The sequence below is a fragment of the Lagopus muta genome, chromosome Z, assembly GCF_023343835.1.
Source record: "Lagopus muta isolate bLagMut1 chromosome Z, bLagMut1 primary, whole genome shotgun sequence".
NCBI lineage: Eukaryota > Metazoa > Chordata > Aves > Galliformes > Phasianidae > Lagopus > Lagopus muta.
The window spans coordinates 10,642,177-10,660,439 of NC_064472.1; the positions used below are offsets into that span (position 1 = coordinate 10,642,177).

At 37.4% G+C, this 18,263-nt stretch overlaps 1 protein-coding gene across 1 annotated transcript in view; it reads right to left on the bottom strand.

Annotated features, from left to right (window-relative positions):
- MTMR12 (myotubularin related protein 12) overlaps nucleotides 1-18,263 on the bottom strand; it is a 33,799-nt gene that overhangs the window by 3,842 nt on the left and 11,694 nt on the right. Inside the window, exons 5-15 of the mRNA XM_048931185.1 lie at nucleotides 17,324-17,454; nucleotides 16,614-16,707; nucleotides 14,635-14,758; nucleotides 13,443-13,518; nucleotides 11,391-11,497; nucleotides 9,174-9,298; nucleotides 4,903-4,981; nucleotides 3,213-3,283; nucleotides 1,867-2,039; nucleotides 1,029-1,196; nucleotides 227-388 (exon numbers count right to left, since the gene is read on the bottom strand). Coding sequence (XP_048787142.1) covers nucleotides 227-388; nucleotides 1,029-1,196; nucleotides 1,867-2,039; nucleotides 3,213-3,283; nucleotides 4,903-4,981; nucleotides 9,174-9,298; nucleotides 11,391-11,497; nucleotides 13,443-13,518; nucleotides 14,635-14,758; nucleotides 16,614-16,707; nucleotides 17,324-17,454 — 1,310 coding nt within the window. The remainder of the gene's footprint in view (nucleotides 1-226; nucleotides 389-1,028; nucleotides 1,197-1,866; nucleotides 2,040-3,212; nucleotides 3,284-4,902; nucleotides 4,982-9,173; nucleotides 9,299-11,390; nucleotides 11,498-13,442; nucleotides 13,519-14,634; nucleotides 14,759-16,613; nucleotides 16,708-17,323; nucleotides 17,455-18,263) is intronic.

Genomic DNA, 18,263 nt, shown 5'->3' on the forward strand with positions numbered 1-18,263 from the left:
GTAGTAAGAAAAACTGTGCTGTGCACAGAAACCATGGAAGATTGATTGAAAAGCTGAGAGATGCGAGCAGCACTCAAGACCTAGATAAGTCTGAGCTGTACATATATTTTGTCAGTTAAAAGTTGACACTAATGTAAGCATGTTAGAAGTATGACTGAGTTGTACTTCTTTTCTTATTCGTAAATGATAGAAAGAACAGGTTAAGCAAAAAAAAAGAAAATCTTACTTTGAATCGTGCAGTTTTCCGTTGGCTTTTTTCTGGTTTTGGTTTCTCTGCATAAAGAGGGTTGTTCAGAAAAGCCTGGGCCTTGAGATCAAATTGCACAGACCAGTCCCACACAGTAAGAAATCTGAAAGGACTGCTTTGTGCCTTCAGGATTTCACCAGTCTGTCAAAGCATTAAGACAGTTAGAAAGGATTTCTGACCAAGTTAAGGTGAAGTTTAGAAACATTCTGGAAGCTGGGCAGGAGATGAACTCAAACACAGAGGGCATGTCAGGACTATGGAATAAACCTCTCTGTATTTCACTGCAGTCACACAGTGATACCAATTTAAATTTTATGCTCAACACTTCATATGCTAAACAGTGATCTTCAATTTCTTAGGCTCTTTACTGCCTACTTCCACCTCCTTATGCTAGGGAAAAGCATTAACCGAATATAAATCCACAACCAAAAAACACTCATTTTAGAACAAAGCAGAGTATGTAACAGGAGAATTTTGTAGATAATTTACGCAGGACAGCTTAGGTTAAGGAGCTCAATTTTCACTGGAGAGTAATGAACATGGAACTACAGCTCCACACTAGAAGTTACAGATTTCTGAGTTATTTTCATCTTGTCATCACACACTCCGAAGTACTGAACATGACTCTCTAGACCCAAAGTTGAACCGACTCACCTCCAAGGCATCATCCTTCAATTAAATAAGGAAAAATATCCTACTAGTGATTTTTTTTTTTATATATTCCTCGTCTATCAGACAAACTTGTTAGCCAGCACATTGCATGCACAAAACAAACCCTTACCGTAGTAGTGTCTTTTTGATGTTGTGAGTTGAAGAAGAAAGTGCTGAATATAGGCACATAGAGGCTGTCCGACAAGACAGTCAAGTAAGTTTCTGTGAACTCAAATGCTGGAGGATACTGTTGTACCAACTGCCAGACACAGTTCAGCAAGAGCAGAAACACAGGAGCCTAAAAGAAAACATTGTATCAGTTTCACAAAAATAAAGTACGTTCTATCATGCAGACCATTTATTTTACAGTATTCAGCATCTACAAATCAAAGAACGCAACCTGGTGAATTACAGAATTGCTGTATACAACTTTGGCTGAACTCTGCAGCATCATCTGAGTGACCCCAAGCCATCTATTTGAAGAAGGGAGCAACACTTTCTAAGCTGAATTTGTACATATTAGCTCACTATAAAAGGCTGTAAGGGAGCCGCTTTCAAAGTTGCAAAACTAGTTAATAACAACTGTTAATTATTGAGCAGTTTACACCTATGATTTCCATTCTTTACAGCAATCTGATTCATTCCCAAAATACAAACATATGAAGCTGTGACAAAAATGCATAAGTCACTTGAGTTATTTCTACAGATGTTAACCATTCAACAGTTTAAAAGGATACAAGATGCGAGTCTTTTCTGAAAGGCTCAGACTGAAGTTAAATTTCATGTTTATTCTTTAGTTATAAAGACGTTGCTGAACTTTAAATAGCAGAAACACTAACACTGTACAAAGTATTGACCCGTGAAGCAGAAAAAAAACAAAAGAGCTTCTGGATGGATAGCTAAGCCCCTCCTTATGCTGATATTTTAAATATCAGGTAAGGAAAATTAAAGAAAAATAAATATCATACCTCTTCTTTGTCACTTTTATGTAAATGATTACAACGATCCAAAAAGCCATGTCCTCCAATTACCCACTCCTTCTGAATAAGGCTCTGAAATCCCAATTTTGTTCTGCTGTATGAATCCATCATCACTTGAACCAGACTGGAGATTACACAGCACAGATCAGTAGCACTCTCTTCTACAAAAGAGAAGACAAATCTGTATTGTCTATACCATTCCTTAAGCTTTGGATAACAAAGCAAAGAATTACTAACTGCACGTTACTAAACAAAACTGTATTTCAAAACACAGAAGCACAAAATTCCTCACAAGTTATATAACAGAGACATTAAATCTGTATTTCTAATACTGTTTGTCTTTTTCCTCCTGAAAACAAAGGTTTTTGGACACATATGCAAGACAAAATAGAAAGGAAACTTTCAATACTCTAATTTAGATCCCTACTCCTTTTAGTCTTCCACAGTGCACACACTGCCTCCTTCTGCCTCCAACTATTAGGCCTGCTACTCAATCCTCACCCCTTTGTTCTGCATGCATCTTTTCACAAGGAGGGGCTGTGACTTAAAGTATCCCTAAATGCACACAAGAGACATAGGGTAAGGAGTGTACAACAGTGCTGAAATTGGCCCGTTGTGCAATATCCATCCTCTGCCATTCACATGCCTTTGAGAAACATCTTCCAGAGCTAGGTTTCTCAAATGGTAATGTGGTGAAAAATCCCTTAACTTTTAATAGAAAAATAGTGTGTTGGTTAACATTACATTTGGTTTTTCATGTGATTACTTTCATCAGTCTGGGCAAACGCACTGCTCAAGATGTGCACAGTAAGCATACACTTTACTAAAGTGATTATATATATTAGTGTGCATCTAGAGCAAAAATAATGCTTTACAAAGTTCTTATTCTCAATGTTCTGTGTGAAGCTCATCTCCTCTCTTCAATCTCAAAATACAGCAGAAGACCTTAAAAATAAGTTAGTAAATGAGAACATAAACAACAGACAGTATGACTTGCATGAAAGTTCATGAACAGCTTTCTCATTCATAATGTATTCCTCTTAGCTTTGAACTATGCTTATTAAATGTTTCCTTCTGTTTTTTTCCTGTTTGTTTGTCCTATTGCTTGTTTTGTTTTTAGACTACTGAAAGTATTTCCAGGAATGTGTGATCTTCAGCATTCTTAAAGTAGCAGACACTTATCAACTGTACCAACTTCTACCATAACTAAGAATTGACAGCGTAAGCTACATTTAAAGAACTTCAAAAAGAAAAATCAGAACTACTTCTATAAATCAGATAGTTTATTGAAATTTAAAATAATATAAAATAGGACAATCTCATCAACTTCTTACCAATAAGGAGGACATTTGTATGCTGCCTTTCCAGACACTCAACAACTTCTATGGCTTTCTTCAAGACTCGCCTATTGTGGTATAGAAAAGTTTAGTTTAGCTATTAAGATGTTAGCTAGTTAGCTATTAAGATGTTTACTTTTTTGTTTTAAAGTAGCCTCCTAAAAAGTAGTTAAAATATACTATTGAAACTTGCTTATTCCTGTAATATAAAACTTCACTCATCTTCTACAGATGAAGCATTTAATTTCAACATCAAGCTTCCAGGAGATATCCTTATTTGACAATCAATCGTGTGTTTCCACTGTTAGCTCTGTACATACATCATACAGTACTTGATTCTGAATCTGTACAAATCATTACCTACATTGAAGATTTCTATTGCTAAGATCCAAATCTTTATCCCAGTACACTGCCTCACTTATTTTCCAACCTACTACATGGTACGTTTCTCCCACAACCTCTGTTTGAGCAACAGAGGGGAAGACCAGCAATCAGATGTTGTAAGCATGCAGACAATGCTTACTCAGAGATTATCATTAAACACAGATGACTGAATGGAGTTAAAGATCATGTAAAAATAGACTTACTCTACTGGTTTCTAGTCCTAACTCTTCATGAAGTTGGCATTTTCTGAAAATGTTTGCATGCACATGAGGATTCTTGCAACTGATTAGGCCACTAACAGAAGCTAACAGTTTAGTCTCTAATTGTAAAGCTGTCAGATTCTTCGGTGTAGTTGAGAAGGCATTCCTACTGACTCCAAGAGCCAAGAATAGGCTCAGAAAGTAACTGCATCCAAGTACAGAACTGACCAGTCTCAAAGCAGCCTAAGGAACTTGGGCTGGTATGTACTTTAGCTAAATTATGAGTTATGTCAATAGATTTCCCAATATATGACCTTCACTAGAACCTCTCATTCAATCAATGTCAGTATTTGTTGATTATTATTCTGCACAGAATGAAGTTAAGCTCACTGCAAAAAAGCTGAAAAAGTACTTCATGGTAACAAGCTGATCACAGAATAAGCCAACAGATAATTCAGACAACACAAAATGACACTGAAAACAAATAAAAGAACCTCAACATTCCACTACACCAAGCCTTATGCCAGCCAACACCATTCCAAGACTTACTCACTGTGGACTGCTGAGAGAAGAAAAAGAACTTGAGGAACAATCAGGAGAGGAAGGGGACAAAACTGAGAACAACTGTCATTTTATTAATCTGTGGAGGGCTAACATCTTGAATACTGCAGTTCATCCCATCCTAAAGGATATTACAGAAGTAGAGAGTACAGAGAATGGCAAGGCAAGTCAGAGACATGGAACAGGTTTCAAGCAAGAAAGAAAGAATACTTCAGTTTGGAAAGAAGCTAAGTACAGGAAGGAAATTTACAGATATATAGTTTTAAGAGATTTCCTCAAAGAACTGTAATTGGAACGATCTGCTGCTTCTCCCAATCTTTTAAAAGTGGGGTGCTTCACACAATTCTGCATTGTTGAAATGGTGAACTATATTGTAGAAATAAGATAAATAGGACCGTAGTATTGCCTTAGTTTCCTGAAATATGAAGACGTTCTTCACCTTTCCAGTAGGAAAGAAAATTTTTGAAAACCCTCAAAATTCAAATTCAATTAGAAATTCAATTAGCAGCAATCTGAAAACAAGAGTTATAGGTATAGCAAACCTGATGATCTCTAGCCAGTTTGTGCTCTCCAACAATGAAAACCATTTCACATCAGTTGCCCAGAAGTCTGTACTGTTATCTGAACAAAACAAGAAAAGCAGTTTACTCGTAAGTAGCACTAAGTAATAGGCATCCGTTATATTACTTCTCAGTTACAAAGGATTACACAACAACTAATGCTGAGTCAGTAAATCATAGCTACTGTTAAAGCTGACACTTGATTTATAACTAAACAAGGAAGTAAAGTAGTCTTGCAAATACCAGTAAAGCTTTGTAGCAAGAAGACTTTTAGAAGACTTGCACAGTAACCAAACCAAGGAAAGAAACTTGTTGGCAATATGGGAAAAGTTTAATAAGATGAGACAAAGTATTACTTCTGATTTGAATTTCAGGTGTCTTGACTTTAAAGCATGATCTATGTAAATCTTAACATAAGAAGGTAGGACTTTGAAAATGACTAACACTGAAACCAGAAATACAAATGGGTTGTAAAAAGGAAAAAAAAGCAGCATTAAAGCACATAAAAAAAGAGAATAGCTAGGATCAACCAGAGGCCAGTGTCATATCAGGAAGTCATAATTCCTATGAACCTCACTAAAATGTTTGTAGCTGGTTAAACACAACCTAAATTTCTACTGCTTTTATTTTTTGCATAATCAATATTCAGAAACTGAAAGGCTCTCTCTAGGCCTATATGGCCACAGAACTACCAAGTTGGAAAAGACCTCCAAGATCTTGCAGTCCAACCATCCAACTGCCACCAATGTTTCTCCACTGAACCATGTCCCCCTTGGAACAACATCTCAATATCTCATGAGCACCTCCAGGGATGGTGACTCCACCTCCTCCCTGGGCAGTCCGATCCAACAGCTGACAACTCTTTCTAGGTTGGAAAAGCCTCCAAAATCATTGGTGCAATCATTAATTGAGCACAGCCAGTTGGATGAAGAATATGACAGACTCTAGTCTGCAATGGATGAGATGGAGGAGAACACAGCCAATTCAGCAGCAAGCAGCTCACGAACTTAAAGTTCTGCAGAATCAGCTTAGCCAATGCAGAAATGCCCTGGAGTGTTCTGAGGAGTTGCTGGGACTTGATGCACAGTCACTGGACATAAAAGGGACTGTCAAATTCTCACAAGTTGTCAGACAAATAAATTCACAACGTTTTCAGCATTGCACAGCGCTGAAATCAGGAGTAAGTGATAATATTATTTGTTTAATAGTGGGCTTCTCCCAGATAAGGCATGTATTCCAAGCTGCAAAGCTTTTGCCAGTGCATAAAAGATTCAGAGATAGACTTGGCAGCGTGTCCAGTTGTTGATAATCACATCATGGTTTTATGATTTTTGTGACTGGTATTCCACATGGTGACATCATGTATGGCACTGGGAGTTAAAGAGTTAATGATCCACGTCTGTGGATTGTCAGTGGTTCTGGGTATACTTTTCTCAGAAGAGAAGAACTACAAATCCCACAACTGTTACATTTCCATTTTCCATTCAGAGAGAAAGATGAAACTGCTCACGAGTCACGAGACTGCCCCTTCTGTCACTGCTCACCTCTGCACTGTGTGCTCCCTGGCTGTCTCGCCTTCAGCATTACATTAGGGCCCTAGGTTTTGGACACTCTCTCTCTCTATTTATTAGCTTCAATTCCAATTATTTTGTACTATATTGTGTTATCTTGCATTCTGCTATTGTATTTAGTGAGTTAGTTTTCTCCCTTAGATCGTTGCCACTGTTTTGTTTTTAGGCCCATCTCCCCACCTTTTCCCTACCCCTCTTCCCCCTCTCCTAAGGCATGGGTCTGTGGGTCCCTCCATCCCATCAGTCATGGAACCAGGACGAGCCAGGCCAGAGCTTTGACACTGCATAACACTGGAGAACAATCAAAGAAAACAGCAAAGTCGATAAAGAAATAGAATAAAGAAAAGCCAATGTTATTTGGCTTGCTCTAGAGTAGTAATGCCATGGAAATTAATGGTGATGGACTATACTAAAGCTTCAGAACATACATTATAAGATCAGAAGCCAAGTATATGAAAATTTGAGTATGAGTTTGCAAAGTTGTGGCAGGAGAATACTTAGATCCTATAACTCTGGAAACTAGGCATTTATGTTCAATTTACAGCACTTCATCTCATCTGACCTTGAAAGATGAAGATCCTGATGTTGAATAGGAACCTACTGAAGGCAAAGGCAAAAAAGGAAGTGGAAGGGAAAGAAAAAAAAAGACAGTGGTGCATCAACTCCAAAGAGGACATCTGTTAGTGCAAAGCTGTCAACAAAGGGCAGCAGGAATTACTTCACTGGTGAACTATACACATTGCCTGGAGACAGTGCTACTGAAATCAGGCAGCATTACTTTGAGGTGAGAGCCCAGATGGAAGTTAGAGCATATTTTATAATGCAAACTCAAAGAGAGATCCTTCCAGAATCTAGTTCACTCAGCTATTATCACCAATGTACACAACATTCTTGCAGGTCTTGCAGTTAAGTACTGGTTTGCAGGTGCAGAATGCATGGTGAAAACTCCAGAAGAGTGAAATGCATTCAGAAGATCAACTAGCAGCCTAAACAGTGTTGCCCAATGGTATTTATTCAATACTTCAATTGTTGAATGTTTCTTTTTCTGTGCAGCTGCTACACATAGAAGATTGTGTGTTCAATTGAAAAGTGATTAACTTAGATTTGAAAACCAGGCAGATAGACCAGAAGTTGTAGCTAAATACTGTTTAATATTGCACTTCTGCATTTTGTTATGGATTTGAATACTAATTTTACGCATATTTTTCGATGAAGAATATAACAAACACTGTTATCTTAGCTCTCCCAGCAAGAATTGACTACACATTTTATCACTACTGAGCTTCCTGTACATGTTTGTTGTCTCAAACTTGAATTTCAAAAGAATACTGCATCATTTAAAAGATGACAGGCTAGCTATGAAGGAACAGTAAAATCTGTGCTTTTTTCTTGATTAAAAGAATTTTTCTAATTTCCGTGAGTAATCCAATGAAGTATCATGTATTTAGAGTTTGAGTTCAGTTCCTGTTTATCACAAGCTACACAAAGTATAAGAATGTGGAGACACTTAAGAGCATTGCTCTGGCCTCTATGAAGACTGAGTATGATATGTCGGCTGTTTAGCTAGAAAGTCTTTCAGATAAGTGTTTCAGAACCAAAAATCCAGAACTTTTCAAACACGCAGTGTGGAACTACTCTCAGAAATAATTTACTTTGGGTTTGCTCTTGGTTTTCCTGTTTTGGGGCTTGATGCTGCTAGGATTCTGACAATCAGTAGTTCATATTGATTGAAGTACATCAGACAAGAATGACAAGCTGAACAGCTCATTCACGTCGGCAGATAACAAGGCTGCAGTGCCGTCAAGTTTGGGATCAAGAGTGCAAAAGCTTTAGGCTAAATGCAAAGAAGAAGGGGAGCTATTGCTTTGTTCAGCTTCTTTCAAGCCTACATCTTTCTGATTAAAAGGCATACAGCATTTCCTGATACATGTCTTAAACTTAAGCTGGTCTTTTTCTCATAGGCGTGTAAGACTACATTGAAATTATAACCCATTGTTTTTAGCTCTTAAGTAGTATGAAGGATTTTGAGAGCACATTCTAGGAAAAAGAAATATTCACTATGAACCTCTGATGAGTTCTCATATCCTACCTTTCTCTTTGGTATCAAAAACCTTTCCAGAAAATTTACCAGAAATTATCCATACTAATTTGCAATCAATTTCCACTACATTCTACATATAAAACCAAAAGGCATTAGAGCTATCATGTATTAAAGCTATGCTGCAAATATACAGTGCCTCAATGATTGTCAGCTTCTTATGTCCAACAAACAGTAGTCTATGGGAAAAGTTAGCATTTAAACTAGTACTTGATACAACCCAAAGGATTAAAAAAATCTTAACATCAAACATCCAATTTCAGTGTATCAGAGAAAGTTGAAGTCTGTCACAATTGCAATCCCCCTAATGTATACTACTGAACATTTAAACTTCGGTAAAAGCTGCTCTTCTAAGGAGATTTTCAAATACCGTGACTGCTTAGCAAGAGATAAGTCTAAGAACTACAGATATCCATTAGCCTGCCAGTCATGGGCACAGTCCTTAGCTACATACTGATAAGTCTGCATTTAAACAGTATCAGAAAATAAGGCACCAAGAGAAGGGCTACCTTTATTAGACACAGAACAGCGCTGTCATTCGTTCACTGATTTCAGAGACAGGACTACTTTGAAGGTCAACGTACCTATCAGAAACAGCTGTTTAAATCTTGTGTACGCAGTCTGGATTTCTTGCAGAGATGGAAGGCTGCTCGATAAGTCGTCTGTCTTCAGGAGTTCATAGGGAGGTTTTCTAATTGTCCTATAGATTCTATATCAAATCACCAAGAGATTAAAGCCTTCTGCTTCACAGGTCAAATAATGCACCAACTAAATACAAAGTTAATATGAGTAAGTTTGGGAAATCACTATAAGACTAAGAGACAGAGATCCCCAAAAGCTAGTGGCCTCCATGAAATTCTACATACTGATTGGAAGCTTGTCTACAAGCTTATGAAAATTTTTGCTGCTCTGACCTCTCACACTGAGAAGAGTAATGCCCATACATAATTGTGCACTTTATGAATATTACAAAGACTGTTTGATTTTTACTACTGCTTCCTCAGTAGGCATTGTCTTCCCAACAGACGCCAAAATTACTTTAATGGAAGACTATTTACAGGCAAATCCAGAAAGAGGATGGATAGAAACACCCACATTTCCCAGCAGACAATTTTCCCTGACTTCTACCAAGTTACATTCTGGCACTTAGCTACCAAATCTGTTCATGAGACATGAGAGTAAAAGAAGAAACTACTTCAACTTAAACAAGACAGTATATCCCTCCCTTGTACTTCTCTATACACATGCATTTTCCCCTAGGAGGGGAGAAAAATGTTAGGCCAGGTAAGCTTTGGTTTGAACCAGAGAGGACCCTCTCACTCATGCTCCAGAGGTTGTGTATTTGTGTATGAGTAAGATACTAAGCATCGACTTTGTAAATAGCTATTGTTACACTTTTTGTTGTAAAGTTTTTGCAAAAGCTACTGCAGCTTATAATTCAGAAGTTGTAGGCAATTGGTCAGCACAGGACAGTATTTTGTTTCCTGGTTGTTGTAAAACAGAAGACTGCTTTAAATAAGAATTACAGGAGTACCTTTGAGAAATGTAGGTCACCAGATCTACTAGAGGATGCATCAGACCAGAAGAGCATCAAGCAAAAGCATTAACTTGTCAATTATGACAATTCTTCCAAACTGAAATAAACGATTAGTGGCAGGATATTCGGCTCTAAAACCTTTCCAATAAAATATGCTGTCAATTATATACATCTGCTGTGTGACTTAGTTAAGATTCCCATTACAGTGACACGTTAACACATCCTTATGGACATCTTGCACCTGCATTTTGAAATATTAGTGGTAAACTACCAGTACTCCATTCCATAGCAAAAATACATAAACACCAATACTGCCCACAAGTTCAGAATCCACAGATAAGGATCAGAATATCAGTAGATACTTTATTAGTGCTTACTGTTAGCTTTACTTCCACATTATGAAACAGCATTAAGAGCCACAACACACAAACTTCCCCATTTCAGAAGGAAATGCTTGAGAATCTGTAGGAAGGGTCAGAAGCCTCTCACATGGAAATATAATTAAGAACTTCTTGTATTTAAAAATAAAGAGCCAAATTAAGTTACTATTTGTTAGTTCTCTGATTAACAGGCTCCCATCTATGGCAAACAAGTGGCTAGTGGTGAAGCAGATAATATACACTGACTTGACTTCACCTCTTAGGAGCAAATTATTAGATAAGTTCTCTCCAGGACACCAAATAAGTTAAAAAAAAAAAAAAAAAAAAAAAAGCTGGGTGTAGGGAAGCAGCAAGTCATCAGCAGGCATCTGTGTTCTTTATCTCAGCTTTCACATTTTTCAAACTGCTGAGCTGCACCAACTCACTAATTCAGCTTTAAAAAAAAAAGTCTTACCAACACATTTGTAGTGAACTACTACAAACCAGCTGAGAAGACAGCTGATTTTACAAAGATTAACCTCAACTAAAAAAAATCATGTTTAGAGATGAAGAGTTTGGACTCATTCACTTGCAAACATTAATTAATGATACTACTACTGTAGTTAAGAACTACAGAGTTGGCACTGCTTTACTTAAGAAGGATGGTTTGTACAGAGATTAGTCTGGTATTATATATTTCTGCAAGTAAGTCTGTAATGACATTACAGTCCTGCACAACTGACCAGGGATGCTACTAGACCAAGGACTTAAACCCATTTCACTACAGTAAACTACTTTTAGTTCTAGCTCTGATGCGTGCAAGCTTAAAGATATGGCATATATGGAAAAAGAGAAGCAAGGTCCATACCAAGCAAAGTGTTGTGGACAGAATAGCTATTACTGACCCATCCAAGAAGGCTTTTTGCATTTGTGAAGTGCTGTCATCCTGTTCTTTGGGAAATGCAGACATTTTGAGAAGAGCAGCACCATTATGGCAAGACCAACACCAAATCTGCAGAAAGACATTTACTGTGATAGAAGTTGATAAACCATTTCATACAAAGTAGCTGACTGAGTCATTACAGGAAATCTTTTTACGCTGTGCTTTGTTGAATGTTTTATGTATTCACAATTCAGTAATAGCAAAGTTCTTCTCTATTTGCATCCCAATTACATGCCTCAGTACGCTATTTACATTGGAAGATCTGCTGAAGATGGCTCTTGTAAATAACTCAACAGTCATCAGGAATAGTAGTATTTTTCTAGTAGCTAAGCCACAAAATAACTCACAATATATACACTCTCATGGTTTTCCACATGAACTGTACGTAAAGAGTAACTAAGCCCATGAAACATTAAACATGTGCTCCACAGCTACACAGGTTGTGCAACACACAGAAAAGTGATGCCTACTTATTTTCACAGGAATTGCAAGTTACAAAGAGCACAATAACACTAATTAATAGAACAAATTTTCAGCTACAAAACACATTTTTCTATGTAGTCACCACCATTAGCTATGCATTTCACAAGTGATGAATAAAAGCATGCATGCCACACTTAAAACTCTGCACCAGGGGAGTGACCCACTGTGCTGTCACCATTGCTAAAAGGCACCACTGCAGCTTCACTGTGCTGTCATCCAACGTTTGGTGTCCACAAACGTTCAGCGAGTGCAAATGAACATTGATGGCTGCAATTTTTCCCCACATGGAGGAATTCGATGACACATCTTTGCTTCATATGCACTTCCACTGGCAGCCTGACAAAATGGCATCTGACCTTCGCTGCCATCAGTGGCATGGCAACAAGACATAAAGCAATATTAGCTGGGAAGGCTCAGTCTCTACAGTCATACTCTCAACAACTGTCTCTGACACTGTGGGCAGACAGAATCAAATAGGAGGCATTACTTTTGGAGCAGCCCTCATAGAACAAACTGCACTGTTACAAGTATTCTTTACAAGAGGTCAGTCCTCAAAGCTTCTCACTTCCCTATGCACCTTCTCGAGTCCCATCAGAGTAGATATAGCCAAGATATTTTGAACACAAACTTCCTGTAGAGGATTTGAAATAAGAAGAATTCTACTAAGCTTCTAACCAATGCAAAGTGCAATAAAAAGCTTCTTTATATTGTCTGGTCAAATGAAGGCAAGTAATTTAAATTATTTTGATCTTCACTATCAGAAAGTAAAGATTAGACAGGACAGAAAAGAACTATTTTCATGAACTGATTAAGAGTATAAGTATACATGTTTTTAATTGGCAAATTTGATAGACACTCAGCAACTAAGGTCAAATATCCTTAGTGAGGTTACTTTGCTTCTTGTCTGTATTCTGTCTTACCAGTTCTTCAAGAGTGGTGCAAGCCAGGAAACCAAATCCAGCTACAGGTAGTAGAATATAATTTATACTTATATATAGTTTCATTTTCTGTTGAGACTGGTAGAATTACTTGATTTTTCTTTCCCCCTACTGGCCTTGTAGAAATGCTGCACTGTTATAGACATACTATTTACCAGTACTCAAACTGGCTAACTGTGCTGTTCAACTATACCTGCACATGCAGGTCTTCACCTCTATACTCAAAATGCATTTCCAGCCCTACATCCTGCCCCAGCTGGGTAACAGTCAGCACTCAGTGTCATGAGACACAGGCTGATGGAAACACAAGTGAACAGTACGTGCAGAGTATAGGATGTTAGATATTTGATATAAGTAAACAGGTCTGTGAATCAGCAGATTACGTTCTTTGCTTCACACCATTCAAGGGAATACAGAACACTTCGTGCACCTCTCTTTCCAAAATCTATTTCCTTTACTATAGGCTACGTAAACTAAATGTGAACTGTTAGAAACACATTTTGAAGATGAATGCATTAACATCCAGAGTATTAGTTGAATTTTATCATCTCAATATGATTATTGACCTCAGCCACACATGCATATATACTTACAGGAATGCCTCTGCCTTCATACTTCAAAATACTCTCTTCAGAAACGCATATGGGAACAACAAAATACAAAGGCAACCTAAGATGACAAAAAAAAAGTTTCATGCAGTTGGGAACAGAACGAAGAACAATCTCCAAACTCCTTTAATGCTGGCGTGTGCTTTAGCCCACATGCTAATTATGTATTCAGTCTTAGAGCAACAAAAATCTTTCCAACTAGATAATTCTGTCCTCAATAAAATTTTCAGCTTGTTAATATTTTTTTCCAATCCTGAACTGTTCATTTTCACTGAAGCACTACCCTGGCTTCCTAAGGCTGCAATTAAATCCCACATTCAATTATAATATCCAAGAATGATCATTAAGGCAGTCTTTGTTCTCACACTACTAGCTGTTTCAACCATATCCATGTAATATTAGATAACTAATTCAATTTCTTCATCTTGTAAGCCATGCGAGTCACAATTCAAGGATGTCATTTAATATATCATGAGTTTCCAATGTAGATATTATTCCAGTAAGATATGACTTATGTTTAAGGCCCACACAAGCCATGATAAGTATTTAACCTTATCTTGAGTCTCAAAGCAGATCCAGAATGAGTAATTAAGATTTAGCTCTACTTTGAAAATTGGACTTTCTTTCCAAGATCTATGAAACTTTACAGGATTTGACTGTTGAACAGTAGTATACAATGTATTGTACAGATCTCAAACATCTTAGCTAAACTGGAATGCATATACATCTCTAACCTTCCACTATTGGAGCAATAATTTAATTTCCACCAGCACACTCGCTGATATACTTTAAACCAGTTACTTTTTTTCCACCCAAAAATTTAAAAAAAAAACCACACTTAACTACATGTGATTTGAGTTTTTAACAAGTGTCATGCTGGCTGGTTAAGTGTGATAAAGTACAGATACTAGACCCACATTATTTCAATTCCACTTTAACGTGGTGTTCTTCACCCTTGGAGATAATCAGAACTATTCTGATTAAACTTAATTTGGAAGTTAATTCTGCTTGAGCAAGGATTGCATAAAACAACCTCCCAGCTCAAAGCATACTATAACACAAAATACAAATCAGATGCTAAAAATCAGGCATAATACTACCTTATGATGCCAAGCATTAATTTTCTGCACGAATGAGATGTATTTCTAAATTTCATTATTAGACATGGCAAGCTTACTTTTCGGAGACTTTGTAGCCTTCATTGGTAGACACTGCTTTGTACTGCACATTCCCCTTTGTTCGCTCCAACTCATCACGCCAGTCTTCAAGAGTATCAAACATCACAGTTTGGTTTCTTCCATCTATCAGACAAATAATGTTAATTCAGATTTCGCATTTCATTTAAAGCTCATTCTTTCATCACAGCTGTGAGTTTTACACTGAATACAGCATCTGAGGAATTTAGTAAGAATGGGAAATTGATTACGGCGGTTGGCCATAATCATTTCAACTAAGACTTTTCCCATGCTTCCACTTAGGCACCTCAGCAACAGTTACAACAGCAGTCCGATTTAGCCACAATTCTAATTCAACAGACACATAATTTACGGAGTAATGTCAATTGTTCTGGACACTGGTCATAATTAAACATCCTGCAAAACTGAAAAGATAAGTGGTGCTGGAACTTCCACGGAAGATACAACTGCAGTGCTAATAAAGACTAGTTTCTTCCACATTTACTTAGCCTCTTCCTGGAGAAACCTCTTTTTCTGATGTTTGTAGTTGAAACTGAATAGCAGTTACAGATGAATTACCTAAGTCAGCAATGTGCCCTTGCACCAAAGGAAGCCAACGTATTTTTTGTCTGCATTAATTAAACCACTTCCCACAAACTGAACGAGCTGATTATTCCTCTCAATTCAGAACTGGAAAGGCCACTGCTGGAACAACGTATCCAGCACTGCGGTCCTCAGTACAAGACAGGAACTGTACAAATCAGTTGAAGATCCACTCAGGGTTTGTTGAAACAAGAGATAAGAGCTTGAATGCTGGAATTATTCAGCTTGGAGAATAGAAAACTCCATGGGATCTCAACACATATAAACTCCTGATGAGGAAGATGGGAGAAGCAGGAATTAAGAATTTGTTGCTAGACTCTCAGAGGTATCCAGTGAGATGATATATGGCAGCATGCACAAGTTGGAATGCAGCAAATTCCATAACATAAGAATAACAATGAGGGCAGTCAAATAATGAAATAGGTTGCCCCAGAATTGTGGATTCTGTCCTTAGAGATATTCAAAACTCAACTGGATGCAACTCTGAGGAATTTGCTGTAGTTGAGCCTACTCCGAGTAGTGCAGGGCAGAGTGGAGAAGATGGAAAGGCATATGACTGCTTGATATCCAAAGGTTTCACCTGATCCAATGATTTTGTAATTGCATGAAATACTTTGATAAGTATCCATTTAACATCTTGGGTACAAGGAAAACTTTCTTCTGGAAAAGCAGCATGTATTTTTGGTGCACCAAGAATCAGGTTAACTTAAAACAACGCTACCTGCTTCAATTGAAGATAAAACCACTGAATACTAAGAAGTGCACTGATAACCTTTTATCTGAAGTTTTGAATATTACTATATTTTTCAGCAAAGTTTGATCAAGAGGGAAAGGTATGTAATAAATCAGCAAAAAGGAAGTCAGATAACTACTGGAACCTCAGTAAATGAACCTATGGGTTTTTTTGTAGTTGCCTGGGAAAAGTAGAATGCTTGCAAATAAGAGAGAAAGGGGAAATTCTCTGTCAGTGGCCATTGCAACTGTAATAATTCAAAAAATTAAGAACAGGAAGTTTGGTTCGCTGCAATGCTACACAAAAGAGTAATAAAATAAGCAAAATATGTTCCAGATGAGAGCACCCTGGAGAAATGCATACGAAAAGCATTTGAAAATACTGATAACAGTCTTCAATCCAAAGATGGTATCTTGCTTGCAAAAATTCTGCACAACTTCATGGACATTCACAAAGGCCAACTGCAGATGATTTTGAGATTTTTAGGACAAAGTGAAAGAATGCATGACAAATGAATCTTCAGAGGCAGACTGCTAATCAGGTAGAGTCATAAACCAAGTACAAACTCAGCTACTAAGCATCCCAGACTGCTTTAGGAACTAACAGCATGCAACAGATACCATCTAAAAATACAAGAACATTTACCTGTGTTGTTCGGGGCAGCTGATGCATAAGAAAACAAAAACAAGCGTTTAAGCAGCTTAGGAGTCTGGCTATGATGAATTATGCCACTGACAATCTAGGAAAGGACCAAAAATTAACACCCAGACTAATTAAACAGTTAATGTAAACAACATCACTTTTGAATCCCCTCTCCCAGGTTTAAAACAAAACTGCTCTATGGGTTCTGTCTACAGCAGCTGAAGAGTAACTTCTGGAAGGGCTTCCCTTGTGTTCAGGACAATATGCTTACCTGACTCCCTGAGAAGCATTCTACATGTTCAATTTATAGATTGACTCATTTAGTTTTGCATTTAAAAAAAACTCGAATTATCAGGAAACTAACTGCTTTACTATTAGCAAGACTGAAGTGCACAGTGTTGTAAAATAAGCAACATAAGCACAGAATAGCTTTACAAGTTTGTTGGATCTGAAGCTAATTATACATACCACTCTCATGCTCCATTTATCCTCATGTGCGACTACATTTTATTTTTTTAACTGCTGTATGTAAAAATGTTTAATGAATAAGGCTGGCTTAAAGAAGTCTCTCTCAATTGGCAATGCTCACAAAACACTTCAACTTAAATGGATTTCTTAGAATTAAATTCATCCTTCCCTAATCCCCAACAAAGAAACTAATACCTAAACCATGCTTAAATGGTTAATGGAACAAATGAAGTTCCTATACTTACTCTTTTTACTTCCTCTTCTTTTGTGTATCTGAGGCAGAAGTTAAATACTCTAAGGTCCTTGCAGTAGATAATTAGCTTCTCTGGGTATTTTCTCAGTTGTCCGGTTAGAAGTTTCTTTTTCTCATCATAAACTGCAAAATCAACAAGATTTAAAAAAAAAAAATCAAAAAGAACAGCACCATGAATTAATAACATTATCCCTACTTGCCCATGCAAAATCTGAGAAACTAATTCAACCCCATGTTTCAGCAATTTGAAACAAGCAAGCTACAACAATATTGAAAGCTGTGGGTTGATGCACTCATCAGCTTTAACATAAGCCCACTCACATTACTTGCTACAAGGTAGGAACTGGACTTACAGCCAAACCATCTGCTCAGTGTTTATTTTTGTTCATTCTGACAGCATAAGTTCAGTTTTGAAATACATGAAGAATAATTTAGTAGTTTTGCTTGAGAGTTAAACAACTGTGTTAGTTAACCTTATTTTAAAATTGTTTATTTTAAACTGTAACAAATCCCTCAAGACAGCCCTTTGTTCACTTCCTTTTGTGAATATGTATTTTTGCATCTTCAATTCTCTTTTTCTCCTGGAGCCTCAAGAATAGAGCTATTCTTGAGTTCCAGGAAAGAAAGAGAATCTACCTCCTGTGGAAGAAGGGATGGGCAGCTCAGAAAGAATACAAAGTTAAGATGTGCAGAGACAAAATCAGAAAGGCAAAAGCCCAGCTTGAACTCAACTTGGCCACTGTGGTAAAAAGGAACAAGAAGCTCTTTTACAAATACATCAGCAGTAAGAGAAGGACTAAGGAGAATCTCCATTCTTCACTGGATGAGGCTGGGAATGTGACCACTGAGGACAAGGAAAAGGCAGAGGTTCTGGATGCCTTCTTTACGTCTGTCTTTAAAGGTCACACCAGTTATCCTCAGGGTGCTCCACT